Consider the following 21,206-nt stretch of genomic DNA (forward strand, 5'->3'; position numbering starts at 1 on the left):
CCTATGTTCTTCCTGCTGTAAGACAATGTTCTCTGGTTTTAGGTCTCGGTGGATGATTCGATTCTCATGGAGATAACAAAGAGCAGAGGCTGAAGGGAGAATAGGACAATGTTTCATAGATGGAGACACACGACACATACACGGCAAAACGGGGGGTAGTGTGTACGGCGTCCAATAATGAGGGACACTCACAGATGTCAGACAGCAGGCTCAGGATGGGGCCTTCCTTCAGGCCACAGCAATTTTCATAGTGATTCAAGTGCTGCATGGAGAAGAAGGCGATCAGTAATGGATCTCAATGAAAGTACGTTCACTTCACACATGAAGGAGGACATTTTCACACCGCCAAAAATATGCAGTTGGTAACCTGCTCCTTGTTTGATATGTCTCATGTCTATGCGGTGGACTCCGGGAAAATGGCTGCCGGGGGCGGCGCATGAGCAGATGGAGATATCGCCACTAAGATCTCGGCATGTGGTGGACTCGAGGAAAATGGCTGCCCGGGGCGGCGCATGCACAGATGGAGATCTCGGCACCAAGATCTCAGGAGATCAGATTTCATCTCCCGAGATCTTGGTGCCAAGATCTCCATCTGCGCATGCGCTGCCCCCGGCGGCCATTTTGCCGAGGTGCACCGCATAGGAAACCATGGAACTGCGTGGGCTCTGTCTGGCATTTCACAAAATGTCGACAGAGCCCCTGCAGCAGCACCGGACACCCCCGCAGCACCGCTGGACACCCCCTCATCCCAGCCTGCAGCAACGGTACTGGTAAGGTATATCCGCATTATAAGACGCACCCCCATTTTCCCCACAAATTTTGGGGGAAAAAGTGCATCTTATAATCCGAAAAATATGGTACATGTTGGTCACCCTCTCCCCCCTGCAGACTATCTGGGGCACACTCCAGGTAAGAACCTCAGCGCAGCAGAAGTGCCGGACAAGTATGTAATAAACTTTAATATGGTCCTGACACAGGCAGTGGAGCGGTACGTTACCCACCTTCCGCAGATCACCTCCCAAGCAGAACTCCATAGCCAGCAAAGGAAGATCATTAGGAGCCAGCTTCTGCAAGCCCTCGGGGACCTCTCGGGCCGACACCACGTTCTTGTGATTTAATCTGTAAAAGAAATACCGAAATGGCCTAAAATGAGTCCGGACAACTGAAATCAGGCAGCGATAAGATGGAGAGTGAACGCACAAGACCACACGCTCTCCTAAAAATCTCACCCAGAGTGTGGGAGTGTAGTGCACGTGTGACCACTGCTCTAGTCACTTCTATGGGAGTGTAGCGCTTATATGTGACCACTGCTCTAGTCACTTCTGTGGGAGTGTAGCGCTTATATGTGACCACTGCTCTAGTCACTTCTGTGGGAGTGTAGTGCTTATATGTGACCACTGCTCTAGTCACTTCTATGGGAGTGTAGCGCTTATATGTGACCACTGCTCTAGTCACTTCTGTGGGAGTGTAGCGCTTATATGTGACCACTGCTCTAGTCACTTCTGTGGGAGTGTAGCGCTTATATGTGACCACTGCTCTAGTCACTTCTGTGGGAGTGTAGTGCTTATATGTGACCACTGCTCTAGTCACTTCTATGGGAGTGTAGCGCTTATATGTGACCACTGCTCTAGTCACTTCTGTGGGAGTGTAGTGCTTATATGTGACCATTGCTCTAGTCACTTCTGTGGGAGTGTAGTGCTTATATGTGACCACTGCTCTAGTCACTTCTGTGGGAGTGTAGCGCTTATATGTGACCACTGCTCTAGTCACTTCTGTGGGAGTGTAGTGCTTATATGTGACCACTGCTCTAGTCACTTCTATGGGAGTGTAGTGTTTATATGTGACCACTGCTCTAGTCACTTCTGTGGGAGTGTAGTGCTTATATGTGACCATTGCTCTAGTCACTTCTGTGGGAGTGTAGTGCTTATATGTGACCACTGCTCTAGTCACTTCTGTGGGAGTGTAGTGCTTATATGTGACCACTGCTCTAGTCACTTCTGTGGGAGTGTAGTGCTTATATGTGACCACTGCTCTAGTCACTTCTGTGGGAGTGTAGCGCTTATATGTGACCACTGCTCTAGTCACTTCTGTGGGAGTGTAGTGCTTATATGTGACCACTGCTCTAGTCACTTCTGTGGGAGTGTAGTGCTTATATGTGACCACTGCTCTAGTCACTTCTATGGGAGTGTAGCGCTTATATGTGACCACTGCTCTAGTCACTTCTGTGGGAGTGTAGTGCTTATATGTGACCATTGCTCTAGTCACTTCTGTGGGAGTGTAGCGCTTATATGTGACCACTGCTCTAGTCACTTCTATGGGAGAGTAGTGCACGTGTGACCACTGCTCTAGTCACTTATGTGGGACTGTAGTGCTTATATGTGACCACTGCTTTAGTCACTTCTGTGGGAGTGTAGTTTATATGTGATCACTGCTCTAGTCACTTCTATGGGAGTGTAGTGTTTATATGTGACCACTGCTCTAGTCACTTCTGTGGAGTGTAGCGCTTATATGTGACCATTGCTCTAGTCACTTCTATGGGAGAGTAGTGCACGTGTGACCACTGCTCTAGTCACTTCTATGGGAGTGTAGTGTACGTGTGACCATTGCTCTAGTCACTTCTATGGGAGTGTAGTGCTTATATGTGACCACTGCTCTAGTCACTTCTATGGGAGTGTAGCGCTTATATGTGACCACTGCTCTAGTCACTTCTATGGGAGTGTAGAGCTTATATGTGACCACTGCTCTAGTCACTTCTGTGGGAGTGTAGCGCTTATATGTGACCACTGCTCTAGTCACTTCTATGGGAGAGTAGTGCACGTGTGACCACTGCTCTAGTCACTTATGTGGGACTGTAGTGCTTATATGTGACCACTGCTCTAGTCACTTCTGTGGGAGTGTAGTTTATATGTGATCACTGCTCTAGTCACTTCTATGGGAGTGTAGTGTTTATATGTGACCACTGCTCTAGTCACTTCTGTGGAGTGTAGCGCTTATATGTGACCATTGCTCTAGTCACTTCTATGGGAGTGTAGTGTACGTGTGACCATTGCTCTAGTCACTTCTATGGGAGTGTAGTGTTTATATGTGACCACTGCTCTAGTCACTTCTGTGGAGTGTAGCGCTTATATGTGACCATTGCTCTAGTCACTTCTATGGGAGTGTAGTGCACGTGTGACCACTGCTCTAGTCACTTCTATGGGAGTGTAGTGTACGTGTGACCATTGCTCTAGTCACTTCTATGGGAGTGTAGTGCTTATATGTGACCACTGCTCTAGTCACTTCTGTGGGAGTGTAGTGCTTATATGTGACCATTGCTCTAGTCACTTCTATGGGAGTGTAGTGTTTATATGTGACCACTGCTCTAGTCACTTCTGTGGAGTGTAGCGCTTATATGTGACCATTGCTCTAGTCACTTCTGTGGGAGTGTAGTGCTTATATGTGACCACTGCTCTAGTCACTTCTGTGGGAGTGTAGTGCTTATATGTGACCATTGCTCTAGTCACTTCTATGGGAGTGTAGTGTTTATATGTGACCACTGCTCTAGTCACTTCTGTGGGAGTGTAGTGCTTATATGTGACCATTGCTCTAGTCACTTCTATGGGAGAGTAGTGCACGTGTGACCACTGCTCTAGTCACTTCTATGGGAGTGTAGTGCTTATATGTGACCACTGCTCTAGTCACTTCTATGGGAGTGTAGCTCTTATATGTGACCATTGCTCTAGTCACTTCTATGGGAGTGTAGTGCTTATATGTGACCACTGCTCTAGTCACTTCTATGGGAGTGTAGTGTTTATATACGATCACTGCTCTAGTCACTTCTATGGGAGTGTAGTGCTTATATGTGACCACTGCTCTAGTCACTTCTATGGGAGTGTAGTGTTTATATGTGACCACTGCTCTAGTCACTTCTATGGGAGTGTAGTGCTTATATGTGACCACTGCTCTAGTCACTTCTATGGGAGTGTAGCGCTTATATGTGACCACTGCTCTAGTCACTTCTATGGGAGTGTAGTGCTTATATGGGACTTCTCTAGTCACTTCTATGGGAGTGTAGTACACGTGTGACCACTGCTCTAGTCACTTCTGTGGGAGTGTAGCGCTTATATGTGACCATTGCTCTAGTCACTTCTGTGGGAGTGTAGCGATTATATGTGACCACTGCTCTAGTCACTTCTGTGGGAGTGTAGTGCACGTGTGACCACTGCTCTAGTCACTTCTGTGGGAGTGTAGCGCTTATATGTGACCATTGCTCTAGTCACTTCTGTGGGAATGTAGCGCTTATATGTGACCACTGCTCTACTCACTTCTATGGGAGTGTAGTGTTTATATGTGATCACTGCTCTAGTCACTTCTATGAGAGTGTAGCGCTTATATGTGATCACTGCTCTAGTCACTTCTATGAGAGTGTAGAGCTTATATGTGATCACTGCTCTAGTCACTTCTATGAGAGTGTAGCGCTTATATGTGATCACTGCTCTAGTCACTTCTGTGGGAGTGTAGTGTTTATATGTGACCACTGCTCTACTCACTTCTATGGGAGTGTAGTGCACGTGTGACCACTGCTCTAGTCACTTCTATGGGAGTGTAGTGCTTATATGTGACCATTGCTCTAGTCACTTCTGTGGGAGTGTAGTGCACGTGTGACCACTACTCTAATCACTTCTGTGGGAGTGTAGCGTTTATATGTGATCACTGCTCTAGTCACTTCTATGAGAGTGTAGCGCTTATATGTGATCACTGCTCTAGTCACTTCTGTGGGAGTGTAGTGTTTATATGTGACCACTGCTCTACTCACTTCTATGGGAGTGTAGTGCACGTGTGACCACTGCTCTAGTCACTTCTATGGGAGTGTAGTGCTTATATGTGACCATTGCTCTAGTCACTTCTGTGGGAGTGTAGTGCACGTGTGACCACTACTCTAATCACTTCTGTGGGAGTGTAGCGTTTATATGTGACCATTGCTCTAGTCACTTCTGTGGGAGTGTAGTGCTTATATGTGACCATTGCTCTAGTCACTTCTACGGGAGTGTAGCGCTTATATGTGACCATTGCTCTAGTCACTTCTATGGGAGTGTAGCGCTTATATGTGACCACTTCTCTAGTCACTTCTATGGGAGTGTAGTGCTTATATGGGACTTCTCTAGTCACTTCTATGGGAGTGTAGTGCACGTGTGACCACTGCTCTAGTCACTTCTGTGGGAGTGTAGCGCTTATATGTGACCATTGCTCTAGTCACTTCTATGGGAGTGTAGTGCACGTGTGACCATTGCTCTAGTCACTTCTGTGGGAGTGTAGCGCTTATATGTGACCATTGCTCTAGTCACTTCTGTGGGAGTGTAGCGCTTATATGTGACCACTGCTCTACTCACTTCTATGGGAGTGTAGTGTTTATATGTGATCACTGCTCTAGTCACTTCTATGGGAGTGTAGTGTTTATATGTGACCACTGCTCTACTCACTTCTATGGGAGTGTAGTGCTTATATGTGACCATTGCTCTAGTCACTTCTGTGGGAGTGTAGTGAACGTGTGACCACTACTCTAATCACTTCTACGGGAGTGTAGTGCTTATATGTGACCATTGCTCTAGTCACTTCTGTGGGAGTGTAGTGTTTATATGTGACCACTGCTCTACTCACTTCTGTGGGAGTGTAGTGCTTATATGTGACCATTGCTCTAGTCACTTCTATGGGAGCATAGTGTTTATATGTGATCACTGCTCTAGTCACTTCTGTGGGAGCGTAGTGCTTATATGTGACCATTGCTCTAGTCACTTCTATGGGAGTGTAGCGCTTATATGTGACCATTGCTCTAGTCACTTCTGTGGGAGTGTAGCGCTTATATGTGACCATTGCTCTAGTCACTTCTGTGGGAGTGTAGCGCTTATATGTGACCATTGCTCTAGTCACTTCTGTGGGAGTGTAGTGCTTATATGTGATCACTGCTCTAGTCACTTCTATGGGAGTGTAGTGCTTATGTGTGACCATTGCTCTAGTCACTTCTGTGGGAGTGTAGCGCTTATATGTGACCATTGCTCTAGTCACTTCTGTGGGAGTGTAGCGCTTATATGTGACCACTGCTCTACTCACTTCTATGGGAGTGTAGTGCTTATATGTGACCATTGCTCTAGTCACTTCTGTGGTAGTGAACGTGTGACCACTACTCTAATCACTTCTATGGGAGTGTAGTGCTTATGTGTGACCATTGCTCTAGTCACTTCTATGGGAGTGTAGTGCTTATATGTGATCACTGCTCTAGTCACTTCTATGGGAGTGTAGTGTTTATATGTGACCACTGCTCTACTCACTTCTATGGGAGTGTAGTGCACGTGTGACCACTGCTCTAGTCACTTCTATGGGAGTGTAGTGCTTATATGTGACCATTGCTCTAGTCACTTCTGTGGGAGTGTAGTGTTTATATGTGACCACTGCTCTACTCACTTCTGTGGGAGTGTAGTGTTTATATGTGACCACTGCTCTAGTCACTTCTGTGGGAGCGTAGTGCTTATATGTGACCATTGCTCTAGTCACTTCTATGGGAGAGTAGTGTTTATATGTGATCACTGCTCTAGTCACTTCTATGGGAGTGTAGTGCTTATATGTGATCACTGCTCTAGTCACTTCTATGGGAGTGTAGTGTTTATATGTGACCACTGCTCTACTCACTTCTATGGGAGTGTAGTGCACGTGTGACCACTGCTCTAGTCACTTCTATGGGAGTGTAGTGCTTATATGTGACCATTGCTCTAGTCACTTCTATGGGAGAGTAGTGTTTATATGTGACCATTGCTCTAGTCACTTCTATGGGAGTGTAGTGCTTATATGTGATCACTGCTCTAGTCACTTCTATGGGAGTGTAGTGTTTATATGTGACCACTGCTCTACTCACTTCTATGGGAGTGTAGTGCACGTGTGACCACTGCTCTAGTCACTTCTATGGGAGTGTAGTGCTTATATGTGACCATTGCTCTAGTCACTTCTGTGGGAGTGTAGTGTTTATATGTGACCACTGCTCTACTCACTTCTGTGGGAGTGTAGTGTTTATATGTGACCACTGCTCTAGTCACTTCTGTGGGAGCGTAGTGCTTATATGTGACCATTGCTCTAGTCACTTCTATGGGAGTGTAGTGTTTATATGTGACCACTGCTCTAGTCACTTCTATGCGAGTGTAGTGCTTACGTGACCACTGCTCGTCACTTCTATGGGAGTGTAGTGCTTATATGTGACCACTGCTCTAGTGACTTCTATGGGAGTGTAGTGCTTATATGTGACCACTGCTCTAGTCACCTCTATGGGAGTGTAGTGCACAGGTGTGACCACTGCTCTAGTGACTTCTATGGGAGTGTAGTGCTTATATGTGATCACTGCTCTAGTCACTTCTATGGGAGTGTAGTGCTTATGTGTGACCATTGCTCTAGTCACTTCTGTGGGAGTGTAGCGCTTATATGTGACCATTGCTCTAGTCACTTCTGTGGGAGTGTAGCGCTTATATGTGACCACTGCTCTACTCACTTCTATGGGAGTGTAGTGCTTATATGTGACCATTGCTCTAGTCACTTCTGTGGTAGTGAACGTGTGACCACTACTCTAATCACTTCTATGGGAGTGTAGTGCTTATGTGTGACCATTGCTCTAGTCACTTCTATGGGAGTGTAGTGCTTATATGTGATCACTGCTCTAGTCACTTCTATGGGAGTGTAGTGTTTATATGTGACCACTGCTCTACTCACTTCTATGGGAGTGTAGTGCACGTGTGACCACTGCTCTAGTCACTTCTGTGGGAGTGTAGTGTTTATATGTGACCACTGCTCTACTCACTTCTGTGGGAGCGTAGTGCTTATATGTGACCATTGCTCTAGTCACTTCTATGGGAGAGTAGTGTTTATATGTGATCACTGCTCTAGTCACTTCTATGGGAGTGTAGTGTTTATATGTGACCACTGCTCTAGTCACTTCTATGCGAGTGTAGTGCTTACGTGACCACTGCTCGTCACTTCTATGGGAGTGTAGTGCTTATATGTGACCACTGCTCTAGTGACTTCTATGGGAGTGTAGTGCTTATATGTGACCACTGCTCTAGTCACCTCTATGGGAGTGTAGTGCACAGGTGTGACCACTGCTCTAGTGACTTCTATGGGAGTGTAGTGCTTATATGTGACCACTGCTCTAGTCACCTCTATGGGAGTGTAGTGCACAGGTGTGACCACCGCTACCATAGACATTGAATGAAGTGACTGTCACGCATTCACACACTGGACCCCTGTGGGGTTTCTAGCGGTCAGACCCCTTACTGCCTACAGGAAAGAGGTCCCATACTGTTTCCTTTCCCGAGATTTTCCGTCCCTTACTTCTTCATTATCTGAATTTCCAGGCACCATCTCTCCCGATTCTTCGGGCTCAGCTCTTGGCGACATTGTTTAATGGCAACTTCCTCTCCCGAGTCCTAAGGAGACATAAGGGATGGAGATCATCCTGCACTGATGGTATGGAGATGCAGGTCTAGAGACTGCCGCTCACCCTATTGAGCCAGCGCAGGACGTATCCAAAGCCTCCAGTGCCCAGACGCTCCTTCATCTCCCAGGATCCACAGCTGAGGGTGTGCGTCGGGGGAGGCCAGCTGGTCCGGCACCCGGGGGCATCCTAGGTATAAAGTTGGTCACTATAGAGCAGTATATATGGACAGTGTGGCACAGTGTCCACAGACAGTATAGTATATACGGAGAATAAAATGTGTATACACACTGTGGATATAAAAAGTCTACACACCCCAGTTAAAATCCCAGGTTTTTGTCATCTAAAATAAAACATGCCAAGAAGAATCATTTCAGAATTTTTCCCGCCTCCATTGTCGCCCATAATCTGTACAAATCCATTGAGAAACACACGGACATAATTTTGAGGGAAAATAAAAATAACAAAACTAAACTAATGTGGCTGCATAAGTGTGAGCACCCTCTTATAATTGATGGTGTGGTTGTATTCAGAATTAATCAATCACATGTAACCTCAGAAAAGCCATAAACAGCTTACAACACAGCAAAAGGATCTGATTGTTGAAAGTTATGAGAAGGGTACAAAACTATTTCCAAGTCATTCGATATATGATGGAACACTGTGAACATGGTCATTGAGAAGTGGATTGAATTTGGCACAACTGTGACATTACCTAGAACTGGACGTCCCTCAAAAATCAATGAAAAGACCTGAAGAAAATGTCAGGGAGGCTGACAAGAGGCCTACAGCAACATTAAAGGGGCTGCAGGAAGTTTTTACTGGTTGTGTACTGAATGTGACAACAATCTCCCATATTCTTCATATGTCTGGCCTGTGGGGTAGTGTGGCAAGACAGAAACCTTTACTTACAAAATAAAATATCCAAACACAGCTATGTTTTGCCAAACCCTACATCAAGTCTGCGAAAAGCATGTGGAGAAAAACGAACAAAAAAAATCACACAAGCGCTTACCGGCAAAAAAGAGAACTGTGTCCTCAGCTGCTGAGGTCAAATAGGGGTCGGTGTCAATTTGTTTATTTTCGCTATTTTATGTGGAGAAAAACGCTATGGTCTGATGAGGCCAAGTGTGAATTTTTTCGCTATAATTCCAAAAGGTGCGTTTGGCATAAAGTCAACATAGCACACAACTAAAAGAACACCATACCCACAGTGTAGCATGGTGGAGGCATACTTTAGACCACATGCCGACTAGACGGGTCCGATCTCGATGAATTCACTTTCATTAAGTGAGGCCCCACACGTCTAGTTGACATGTGAGCACATGAATGTAGATCACGTATTTGCAGTCATGCGCAGGGCGCTACCTGCGCTGGTGATGGAGAATCCTGACAGTGGTAGCAATGCAGATTGAAGGCTTGTAGACAGGGCCGGCACTCCTCTGGGTATCTGTCGATTTTGTGTGTTTTTCTGTATTGTCTTTATTGTCTGTACAGATCCCCTCTAAAATGTAAGGTGCTGCAGAATATGGCGGTGCTATAGATATAAAAACCATGTTCATTTCTTACTTTTTCCACTTAAACAAAAAATTCTCAATGTCTTTACGCAGATTATGGGGGCGGTTAAAGGTGGAAAAATTCTGACACGATTCTTCTTACATGACGAAAACCTGACATGTTAGCAGGGAGTGGAACACAGACTTTTGGATCCACCAGTACAGTATATCAGTAGCACAGTACATATATATGGGCAGTACAGTAGAAATGGACTGTACGGTGGTACAGCAGTAGCACAGTGTACATATGAGCGACACAGTCACTTCATTAGTACAGTGTGTGTCTAGAAGTAGCACAGCGTATATGTACAATATAACGGTATCAGCAGTACGGTACATATATATATATATATATTCGTCTGTAACCAAAATCCCGCGTCGCTGATAGGCCACGACCAATCAGCGACAGTCGCTTAGTCGTCGCGGCAACATAGCCGCATCGCTTATTGTACATGCACATTACAGCCGTTAAAGGCATCACTGCTGCATCGCTCATTACACAGGCACAGTCCTGTACATAATCTAGAATACCCGATGTGTTAGAATCAGGCCACCATCTAGTACAGTATATATTGACAGTAGTGGGATCAGTAGTACAGTGTGTATAATAGTACACTGTATATGTACAGTTTAACAGCGTCAGCGGCGCGGCCTATGTACAGCGTGACGGTGTCAGCGGCGCGGCCTATGTACAGCGTGACGGTGTCAGCGGCGCGGCCTATGTACAGCGTGACGGTGTCAGCGGCGCGGCCTATGTACAGCGTGACGGTGTCAGCGGCGCGGCCTATGTACAGCGTGACGGTGTCAGCGGCGCGGCCTATGTACAGCGTGACGGTGTCAGCGGCGCGGCCTATGTACAGCGTGACGGTGTCAGCGGCGCGGCCTATGTACAGCGTGACGGTGTCAGCGGCGCGGCCTATGTACAGCGTGACGGTGTCAGCGGCGCGGCCTATGTACAGCGTGACGGTGTCAGCGGCGCGGCCTATGTACAGCGTGACGGTGTCAGCGGCGCGGCCTATGTACAGCGTGACGGTGTCAGCGGCGCGGCCTATGTACAGCGTGACGGTGTCAGCGGCGCGGCCTATGTACAGCGTGACGGTGTCAGCGGCGCGGCCTATGTACAGTGACGGTGTCAGCACTGCGGCCTATGTACAGTATGACGGTGTCAGCACTGCGGCCTATGTACAGTATGACGGTGTCAGCACTGCGGCCTATGTACAGTATGACGGTGTCAGCACTGCGGCCTATGTACAGTATGACGGTGTCAGCACTGCGGCCTATGTACAGTATGACGGCTTCAGCACTGCGGTCTATGTACAGTATGACGGCTTCAGCACTGCGGTCTATGTACAGTATGACGGCGTCAGTGGCGCAGCCTATGTACAGTATGATGGCGTCAGTGGCGCAGCCTATGTACAGTATGATGGCGTCAGTGGCGCAGCCTATGTACAGTATGATGGCGTCAGTGGCGCAGCCTATGTACAGTATGACGGCGTCAGCGGCGCAGCCTATGTACAGTATGATGGCGTCAGCGGCGCAGCCTATGTACAGTATGACGGTGTCAGCACTGCAGTCTATGTAGAGTATGACGTGTCAGCGGCGCGGCCTATGTACAGTATGACGGTGTCAGCACTGCGGTCTATGTACAGTATGACGGTGTCAGCACTGCGGTCTATGTACAGTATGACGGTGTCAGCACTGCGGTCTATGTACAGTATGACGGTGTCAGCACTGCGGTCTATGTACAGTATGACGGTGTCAGCACTGCGGTCTATGTACAGTATGACGGTGTCAGCACTGCGGTCTATGTACAGTATGACGGTGTCAGCACTGCGGTCTATGTACAGTATGACGGTGTCAGCACTGCGGTCTATGTACAGTATGACGGTGTCAGCACTGCGGTCTATGTACAGTATGACGGTGTCAGCACTGCGGTCTATGTACAGTATGATGGCGTCAGTGGCGCAGCCTATGTACAGTATGATGGCGTCAGTGGCGAGGTCTATGTACAGTATGACGGTGTCAGCACTGCAGTCTATGTAGAGTATGACGGTGTCAGCACTGCGGTCTATGTACAGTATGACGGTGTCAGCGGCGCAGCCTATGTACAGTATGATGGCGTCAGTGGCGAGGTCTATGTACAGTATGACGGTGTCAGCGGCGCAGCCTATGTACAGTATGATGGCGTCAGTGGCGAGGTCTATGTACAGTATGACGGTGTCAGCACTGAAGTCTATGTAGAGTATGACGGTGTCAGCGGCGCGGCCTATGTACAGTGGTATTATGTGTGCACTGTGTGTATATACATATATATTACTAGTACAGTGGTGTTTTTAAACATAATAGTCCTTGACCTCATCAGGATAATGATGAGCATTTCTTTGTGAATCACATTGTGCTTTATACATATAGGCATTTTTTCTGGATGATTGAGCTGGTTCCTAACCGCTTCTGGTTGATCTGTGAGCACTCATAATATGCATTGTTTTAAATTTTGCAAATAAATTGATTTTTAATTATATGATTATTTGTCATATATTCTTGATATCCGGCTAGGATATGGTTGTTTTGTAGTACAGTGGTGCGTCAGTCGTGCAGTCTACGTACAGTGGTGCGTCAATAGTGCAGTCTACGTACAGTGGTGCCCCAGTAGTGCAGTCTACGTACAGTGGTGCCCCAGTAGTGCAGCCTACGTACAGTGGTGCCCCAGTAGTGCAGCCTACGTACAGTGGTGCCCCAGTAGTGCAGCCTACGTACAGTGGTGCCCCAGTAGTGCAGCCTACGTACAGTGGTGCCCCAGTAGTGCAGCCTACGTACAGTGGTGCCCCAGTAGTGCAGCCTACGTACAGTGGTGCCCCAGTAGTGCAGCCTACGTACAGTGGTGCCCCAGTAGTGCAGCCTACGTACAGTGGTGCCCCAGTAGTGCAGCCTACGCACAGTGGTGCCCCAGTAGTGCAGCCTACGCACAGTGGTGCGTCAGTAGTGCAGCCTACGCACAGTGGTGCGTCAGTAGTGCAGCCTACGCACAGTGGTGCGTCAGTAGTGCAGCCTACGCACAGTGGTGCGTCAGTAGTGCAGCCTACGCACAGTGGTGCGTCAGTAGTGCAGCCTACGCACAGTGGTGCGTCAGTAGTGCAGCCTACGCACAGTGGTGCGTCAGTAGTGCAGCCTACGCACAGTGGTGCGTCAGTAGTGCAGCCTACGCACAGTGGTGCGTCAGTAGTGCAGCCTACGCACAGTGGTGCGTCAGTAGTGCAGCCTACGCACAGTGGTGCGTCAGTAGTGCAGCCTACGCACAGTGGTGCGTCAGTAGTGCAGCCTACGCACAGTGGTGCGTCAGTAGTGCAGCCTACGCACAGTGGTGCGTCAGTAGTGCAGCCTACGCACAGTGGTGCGTCAGTAGTGCAGCCTACGCACAGTGGTGCGTCAGTAGTGCAGCCTACGCACAGTGGTGCGTCAGTAGTGCAGCCTACGCACAGTGGTGCGTCAGTAGTGCAGCCTACGCACAGTGGTGCGTCAGTAGTGCAGCCTACGCACAGTGGTGCGTCAGTAGTGCAGCCTACGCACAGTGGTGCGTCAGTAGTGCAGCCTACGCACAGTGGTGCGTCAGTAGTGCAGCCTACGCACAGTGGTGCGTCAGTAGTGCAGCCTACGCACAGTGGTGCGTCAGTAGTGCAGCCTACGCACAGTGGTGCGTCAGTAGTGCAGCCTACGTACAGTGGTGCGTCAGTAGTGCAGCCTACGTACAGTGGTGCGTCAGTAGTGCAGCCTACGTACAGTGGTGCGTCAGTAGTGCAGCCTACGTACAGTGGTGCGTCAGTAGTGCAGCCTACGTACAGTGGTGCGTCAGTAGTGCAGCCTACGTACAGTGGTGCGTCAGTAGTGCAGCCTACGTACAGTGGTGCGTCAGTAGTGCAGCCTACGTACAGTGGTGCGTCAGTAGTGCAGCCTACGTACAGTGGTGCGTCAGTAGTGCAGCCTACGTACAGTGGTGCGTCAGTAGTGCAGCCTACGTACAGTGGTGCGTCAGTAGTGCAGCCTACGTACAGTGGTGCGTCAGTAGTGCAGCCTACGTACAGTGGTGTGTCAGTAGTGCAGCCTACGTACAGTGGTGTGTCAGTAGTGCAGCCTACGTACAGTGGTGTGTCAGTAGTGCAGCCTACGTACAGTGGTGTGTCAGTAGTGCAGCCTACGTACAGTGGTGTGTCAGTAGTGCAGCCTACGTACAGTGGTGTGTCAGTAGTGCAGCCTACGTACAGTGGTGTGTCAGTAGTGCAGCCTACGTACAGTGGTGTGTCAGTAGTGCAGCCTACGTACAGTGGTGTGTCAGTAGTGCAGCCTACGTACAGTGGTGTGTCAGTAGTGCAGCCTACGTACAGTGGTGTGTCAGTAGTGCAGCCTACGTACAGTGGTGTGTCAGTAGTGCAGCCTACGTACAGTGGTGTGTCAGTAGTGCAGCCTACGTACAGTGGTGTGTCAGTAGTGCAGCCTACGTACAGTGGTGTGTCAGTAGTGCAGCCTACGTACAGTGGTGTGTCAGTAGTGCAGCCTATGTACAGTGGTGCCCCAGTAGTGCAGCCTACGTACAGTGGTGTGTCAGTAGTGCAGCCTACGTACAGTGGTGTGTCAGTAGTGCAGCCTATGTACAGTGGTGCCCCAGTAGTGCAGCCTACGTACAGTGGTGTGTCAGTAGTGCAGCCTACGTACAGTGGTGCCCCAGTAGTGCAGCCTACGTACAGTGGTGCCCCAGTAGTGCAGCCTACGTACAGTGGTGTGTCAGTAGTGCAGCCTATGTACAGTGGTGCCCCAGTAGTGCAGCCTACGTACAGTGGTGTGTCAGTAGTGCAGCCTACGTACAGTGGTGTGTCAGTAGTGCAGCCTACGTACAGTGGTGTGTCAGTAGTGCAGCCTATGTACAGTGGTGCCCCAGTAGTGCAGCCTACGTACAGTGGTGTGTCAGTAGTGCAGCCTACGTACAGTGGTGCCCCAGTAGTGCAGCCTACGTACAGTGGTGCCCCAGTAGTGCAGCCTACGTACAGTGGTGTGTCAGTAGTGCAGCCTACGTACAGTGGTGTGTCAGTAGTGCAGCCTATGTACAGTGGTGCCCCAGTAGTATGTGTGTACATTAGTACAGACAGTGCGGTGCACACAGAATGTCCGGGCAGTGTCACCGGCCGCGCGTCCTACCTGCTGTGTCATGGGCCGGGCAGGCGCGGGCGGAGGAGCTCGGGGATCCCGGGGTGCGCGCTGCTCCGCCGGGTGTTGCTGTGTTCATTCCACTTCCTGGTTCACTTCCCGGTCTGACGTCACCGGGGGCGTGTCCACACGGAGGACGGCCGTGACGTCATTGCTGTGCATGAGGTCTCGCCCCCTCCATCCCGTGTGCGTGACATCGTCGGCCGAGCAGCTGCCGATACCTGAGGGAAACCATCCGCTGCCTGCTGATTGATCGTCATGGTGCGTGTTCTTCCCACGGTCAGTGGCTTTTCTTACATTTGGCCGCGTTGCAGATGTTTGATTCTTGACGGTTTACAGACACCTGTGATGTGAAATTGTGATTTCCACATAGAAATAAGTGATGACCTTTATTGCTATCAGTCTGCACAATTCAGTCCTATCAGACCCCCTTACCTGCAGTGTGACTGGGCGACAAGTGTCAGACTGCTGTCTTCCCGGAGTGTCTCTCCCAGTAATACAGGCTGGATGTGATCTCCGCAGATCTGTGCTGCCGTCATCACTAGCTCATATATCGGCACAGCTTCTATCCTCCATTTATTTCCTCATCATCCTCTCTCTAGGTATGTACGGTATATTCATTCTGTTTTCTCTGCCCTCCCTGAGACTGTAGATGCTTTTCCTATGCTAACAGCTCATTTACATATTAAGAAAAACATAGATTTCTCTGAAATAAAACATTGGATTGCAGATATCAAGGTATCATTTTATTAATCTTCCTATGATCTATTGTACATGCCCATGTAGATGGCTTAGGAGGGTTCATCCTACTGACAGATTACCTTTTAGGCCTCATTCAGACACCAGTGATTTTTCATGCAGCCAAAAACCGTTTACTTTTCCTCAGTGATTTTGATCAGGTTTTCATCAGTGTTGTCGGTTTTTACCATCAGTTTCATCAGTGATTTTCACATCTAAATTACAAATCGTCGCCTCATTGCGATGCTGATCACCGGCAGGACACGGATTGTACCCTGGGGCCATCTGTGTTGTGCTGTCCGAGAGTTTCAAGGGACCATAAACTTCTATGGGAAATTTTGATCTGTGACGCTAATCACAAATGGACATGTTGCCGTGGTTTTGTTACAGACAGGGCCACCATCAAGATTGCCCTTACTGCTGTATGGGGCCCAGCGAGCAGAAGTATAGAGGGGGGTGCCGCATCCAGTCCGGGCCCACCTCTTGTGCTTCAGCTCACCAGGCCCCATGGTGTAATAATTCGGCATTATTTAGTCAATATATGATGGTAATATGTGGTCATGGTGTGTCGGTATTTATTTAGTGTATGTGGTATTATTCGGTCACTATGTGGTGGTAATATGTGGTCTGTTTCATGGTGTGTCAGTATTTATTTAGTGTATGTGGTATTATTCGGTCACTATGTGGTGGTAATATGTAGTCTGGTTATGGTGTGTTGGTATTTATTTAGTGTATGTGGTATTATTCGGTCACCAATGTGGTGGTAATATGTGGTCTGGTCATGGTGTATCAGTATTTAGTGTATGTAGTATTAATCGGTCACTATGTGGTGGTAATATGTGGTCTGGTCATGGTGTGTCTGCATTTATTTAGTGTATGTGGTATTATTCGGTCACTATGTGGTGGTAATATGTGGTCTGGTCATGGTGTGTCGGTATTTAGTGTATGTGGTATTATTCGGTCACCTTGTGGTGGTAACATGTGGTCTGGTCATGGTGTGTCGGTATTTATTTAGTGTATGTGGTATCATTCGGTCACCATGTGGTGGTAATATGTGGTCTGGTCATGGTGTGTTGGTATTTATTTTGTGTATGTGGTATTATTCGGTCACCATGTGGTGGTAATATGTGGTCTGGTCATGGTGTGTCGGTATTGTGTATATAGTATTATTCAGTCACCATGTGGTGGTAATATGTGGTCTGGTCATGGTGTGTCGGTATTTAGTGTATGTAGTATTCGGTCACTATGTGGTGGTAATATGTGGTCTGGTCATGGTGTGTCGGTATTTAGTGTATGTGGTATTATTTGGTCACCATGTGGTGGTAATATGTGGTCTGGTCATGGTGTGTCTGTATTTAGTGTATGTGGTATTATTCGGTCACCATGTGGTGGTAACATGTGGTCTGGTCATGGTGTGTCGGTATTTATTTAGTGTATGTGGTATTATTCGGTCACTATGTGGTGGTAATATGTGGTCTGGTCATGGTGTGTCTGTATTTATTTAGTGTATGTGGTATTATTCGGTCACCATGTGGTGGTAACATGTGGTCTGGTCATGGTGTGTCTGTATTTATTTAGTGTATGTGGTATTATTCGGTCACCATGTGGTGGTAACATGTGGTCTGGTCATGGTGTGGTGGTATTTGTCCTTTGTATGTGGTAATATTGGTCATTTTTAAAAATGTATGTGACAGATTCCGTTAAAGGAAAAACAATAAAAATATACCTAAAAAGAGTATTGGATATTTTAAGAAATGTTTAATAGGTTATGGTAGAGTAGAGCTCGGCCAAAAGAATCTTACCTTGTCGTGGTGGCGGCTTAAAAAAATCTTTTGGCCAGAACAAAAGCTGCTGGTTATGTGTGTGATCTGGTGATGGGAACTGTTAATGTGTGATTGGTGAGGACATGGGGCAGGAGTGAAGTTTTTCCAAGAGTGGGCGGTGGGACTGTGGAAAGTTCACCGGGTGGAGGCGGGGCTCGGGTTGGAGTCTCAAGGGGAAATTTTGACAGTATGGGGCCCCGAAATTCCTGGTGGCTGCAAAATAAAAAAAAGTTGTGTAAAAAGCTCTGTAGCCCATAATGGATACGTGTTCTATGAATGAAAACCACAGGTAGAACAGATCCGTGAGGTCGGTGCCACACATCAATTTTTTGTTGTTGTTTGTATGCTATCTATTTTTCTGTATACAGCATGGACCTATCACAGGTAAAGTGACTTTTCACATATCCTTTTTTTTGGGGGGGGGGGGGGGGCGACTGTCCACAACCCCCCGTCCCCCTGAATAAAACCCAAACCATTATCATAGAGAACGCGGCACTCAAAAATTGAGCTGTTGGCGCACAAGTCAGGTATCCGACCTATCAAATACTAAGCTTAAAAAAACTTGGCGCTCAGTTTGTGAAAAATAAGCAGTTCTTTTTTATTGTGCATCCAGACAAAAAATGATTTGACCTTCACGGGTCCTTCATCAGAACATTCTTTAACGAACGCTAGAATACACATAGAGTAATAATAAAGTTACACATATGTCACATGATCCAAAGTGAGCTATAAGATGCAAATTGCAAATTGCTACATAAAACTCGTCAAAAAAGTCTTTAAGGAGAAGACGGTGACTGAAGAAATTCAATCCGAGCGTGCACAGCGAGTAGCAGGTGTCATGTCCTCACTAAATGAACCGGGATTCATGTAGCTTAACAAGCAGCTAAACCGCTATACCGGGGTCCAATAAGGGAGACTGTAGTTGAATCCTTGCTTTATTGAACGTAGGGTATATAGATGGTGAAACTACAAACAGAAACATATGAATACAATCAGTGGTGGGTTCATAAGAATACATATATACACAACATACATGTCTACACTAATAGCTGAGCAGGGGAGCTAAAGCTGGCTAATATAGGATAGGAATTATATACAGGGAGTATGTTACCTACCAGCAATGCTGACACAGGGGCAGTAGAGGAACGAGGTGCTACCAGTATGCAAGCAGAAGGAAAAGTGGACTGGAGGGAAAATGGGCTGAACTAACCATAATCCCTTGCAAACTTCCCATAATACATTGTGAATTGGAGGGAAAGCAAAAACGAAATCAAAAATAGAATGACACTGCAGTTATTACTTTGGCCACTAGATGGAGCCAAAAACAATGAACATTAAAATCTGTTAGGAACGGCGGAACGCACTAAATAAAAATATAAATAAAGTGCGTTCGCCGCTCGGGGTCCACCGTGCGGTAGGTGAAATAGCCGATGCTAGGTGGTGGCAGGAGCAATATGGTGAAATTGCACACGGGGTTAAACTCCACCCAGGTGTGCAGAGCAATCTCAGTTAAACTCACGGAGATGCCAAAAATACAAACACAAATGACTGAGCCTGTTGTAGTCACAGAACTCAGTAAAAAACGCACACACGGTATACGGTCACAGGAGTAGCCCAAGACGGCGGCACTACGTCCGTCTAGACCTACCGTGTGCGGAGCGTCGCAGCTGCAAACGCAAAGGAGGCTGCTACTGCAGCGCGGCGTGGACACTGCCGCCAAACGACAAAGGCAAGGCGCAAGCGCAATGTCGGATGCTAGCAGCTGTGCGAATAGAGGCAGAGGAGCGCTGGCGCTGAAACTAACTCAGTCCCTATCCACATACGTAATATCAGAGGGAAGGGGTTTCAAATGAGTCAGTCACCAGAATCATACATCCGTCCTCATACACACAGCAGCAAGTATGACTATACTAGCGCGTGGCAGAACAGCCATGCGCGCCTTTTATAGCAGCCGGGACCTTCTGCAAGCTTCCAGATCTCTGAGATGGACCAATGAGATCTGGAGCAGGACCTGAGCACATGACTCCCGATCTCCAATGAGAGATCATCCCATGAGCATGCCCAGTCAGAGGACAGAAGGACTTAGCCTCAGGAGAGATTTGCTGCAAGGCAATCTCCTCTGCAATCTCCTCTGCAATCTCCTCTGCAGTGGCAAAATAGGAGGAGACTGCAGAATGTGAGGATCTGGATCCGCGCTGAGTAAATGCAGGAATCCGACTGCTAACAAAAATCTATGGAGAACTGAGCATTATTGATATTCTGAGCAAATCACTGTATGTATATTATCAAAACAGACAGTCAAAGGTCATCAATTATGTCGGAGACAGAACAGCAGGAGTTCCGATAGTGACACGATCTGTACCAAATCAGTGGTTAAGGGAAGATAACAGTAATACCGCAGTCGTGATAAACAATATCACTATATTGCTATAGGGTCATAGCAAAGCATGGAAAAGGATATCTTTATGTTTCCAAAGTGAAGAGACATCTAGAAGACCATGGCACTGTAAGGCTAAGTGCACACGTTCAAACCTACAAAAACCAGATGCGTTCAAAAATGCCCATCTCTATATCACTCTTTATAGTCTGATATTGATCACATTTCTTACCCCCCGAGGAAGCCCTTTGAGCGAAACGTGTCGGGACGTTGGCAGGACCACTCGACCCCCCACATGAGTATGAAATCTTTTGTGCATGCACACCGGCGGTATGATTGTTTGGCATAGATAAAACAGATTGGGAAGTATGGGTGGTCATTGAGCCGAGCATTTATACACCCTTTGTGGGACACGTTTCCCTGATTTGTTGTGTTTGACACTCAGATACTGTGTGATGTTATTAGTTATTTTACCTTTATTATGACTCAGGGATTACTCCTATATTTCTGAACCCCAACAGCCTTGTTAGCCTGTGCCTGACGGCTCTCTTACCATATGGTATTTTTTACTATTGATTGTGTCGAGTGCTCTTGCTATTTAGTCTTCCACCTTATATGTACTCATCATTTGTTTGTATTCAGACATGTTTTAATGAATTTGCTAATGAATAAAATATTTACACTTTTTTGCACAAAAAACTCCTTTTTAGAGTTGAGCGAAACAGGTCGAAAAATTTCAAAAGTCGCCGACTTTTGGCAAAGTCGGGTTTCATGAAACGAAACCCGACCCTAGGATGAGGTCGGCCACGAGGTCGGCGACTTACTCGCCAAAGTCGCGTTTCAAAAGTTTGTTTTGCGCTCTTTTTCAGCCAATCAGGATCCACGGACACTATGGGCAACGTGATGACATAGGCACGGGTCACCACCATCTTTCAGAAGGGCATGCAAGTGATTGGCTTGCTTTGGTGGGCGTCACAGGGGTTATAAAAGGGCGTGCACGCCGACCGCCATCTTCTGCCGATCTTAGCATAGGGAGAGGTTGCTGCTGCTGATTCTGTAGGGAGAGC

General features: G+C 47.5%; 2 protein-coding genes across 7 annotated transcripts in view; one reads left to right on the top strand and one right to left on the bottom strand.

The window, feature by feature from the left end:
• Positions 1-15,342, bottom strand: part of IKBKB (inhibitor of nuclear factor kappa B kinase subunit beta) — a 39,924-nt gene extending 24,582 nt beyond the window's left edge. The window contains exons 1-6 of one of the 2 annotated variants that reach the window (XM_073588861.1): positions 15,193-15,342; positions 8,516-8,638; positions 8,347-8,441; positions 1,002-1,119; positions 193-262; positions 1-89 (exon numbers count right to left, since the gene is read on the bottom strand). In XM_073588861.1, the coding sequence (XP_073444962.1) occupies positions 1-89; positions 193-262; positions 1,002-1,119; positions 8,347-8,441; positions 8,516-8,638; positions 15,193-15,204 (507 nt within the window). In that variant the 5' untranslated portion in view covers positions 15,205-15,342. Of the gene's footprint in view, positions 90-192; positions 263-1,001; positions 1,120-8,346; positions 8,442-8,515; positions 8,658-15,192 lie in introns of both variants that reach the window. The other variant, XM_073588862.1, reaches the window with a different exon arrangement.
• A 6-nt stretch (positions 15,343-15,348) lies between these two features.
• Positions 15,349-21,206, top strand: part of PLAT (plasminogen activator, tissue type) — a 124,777-nt gene continuing 118,919 nt past the window's right edge. For 2 of the 5 annotated variants that reach the window (XM_073588868.1, XM_073588865.1), the window contains exon 1: positions 15,349-15,462. The gene's annotated coding sequence lies outside the window, so the exon portion shown is untranslated. Of the gene's footprint in view, positions 15,481-15,571; positions 15,804-21,206 lie in introns of those variants that run through there. The other 3 variants (XM_073588864.1, XM_073588863.1, XM_073588866.1) reach the window with 2 other exon arrangements.

The sequence above is a fragment of the Dendrobates tinctorius genome, unplaced genomic scaffold, assembly GCF_039654945.1.
Source record: "Dendrobates tinctorius isolate UK_male_01 unplaced genomic scaffold, ASM3965494v1 ptg000104l, whole genome shotgun sequence".
Classification (NCBI taxonomy): domain Eukaryota; kingdom Metazoa; phylum Chordata; class Amphibia; order Anura; family Dendrobatidae; genus Dendrobates; species Dendrobates tinctorius.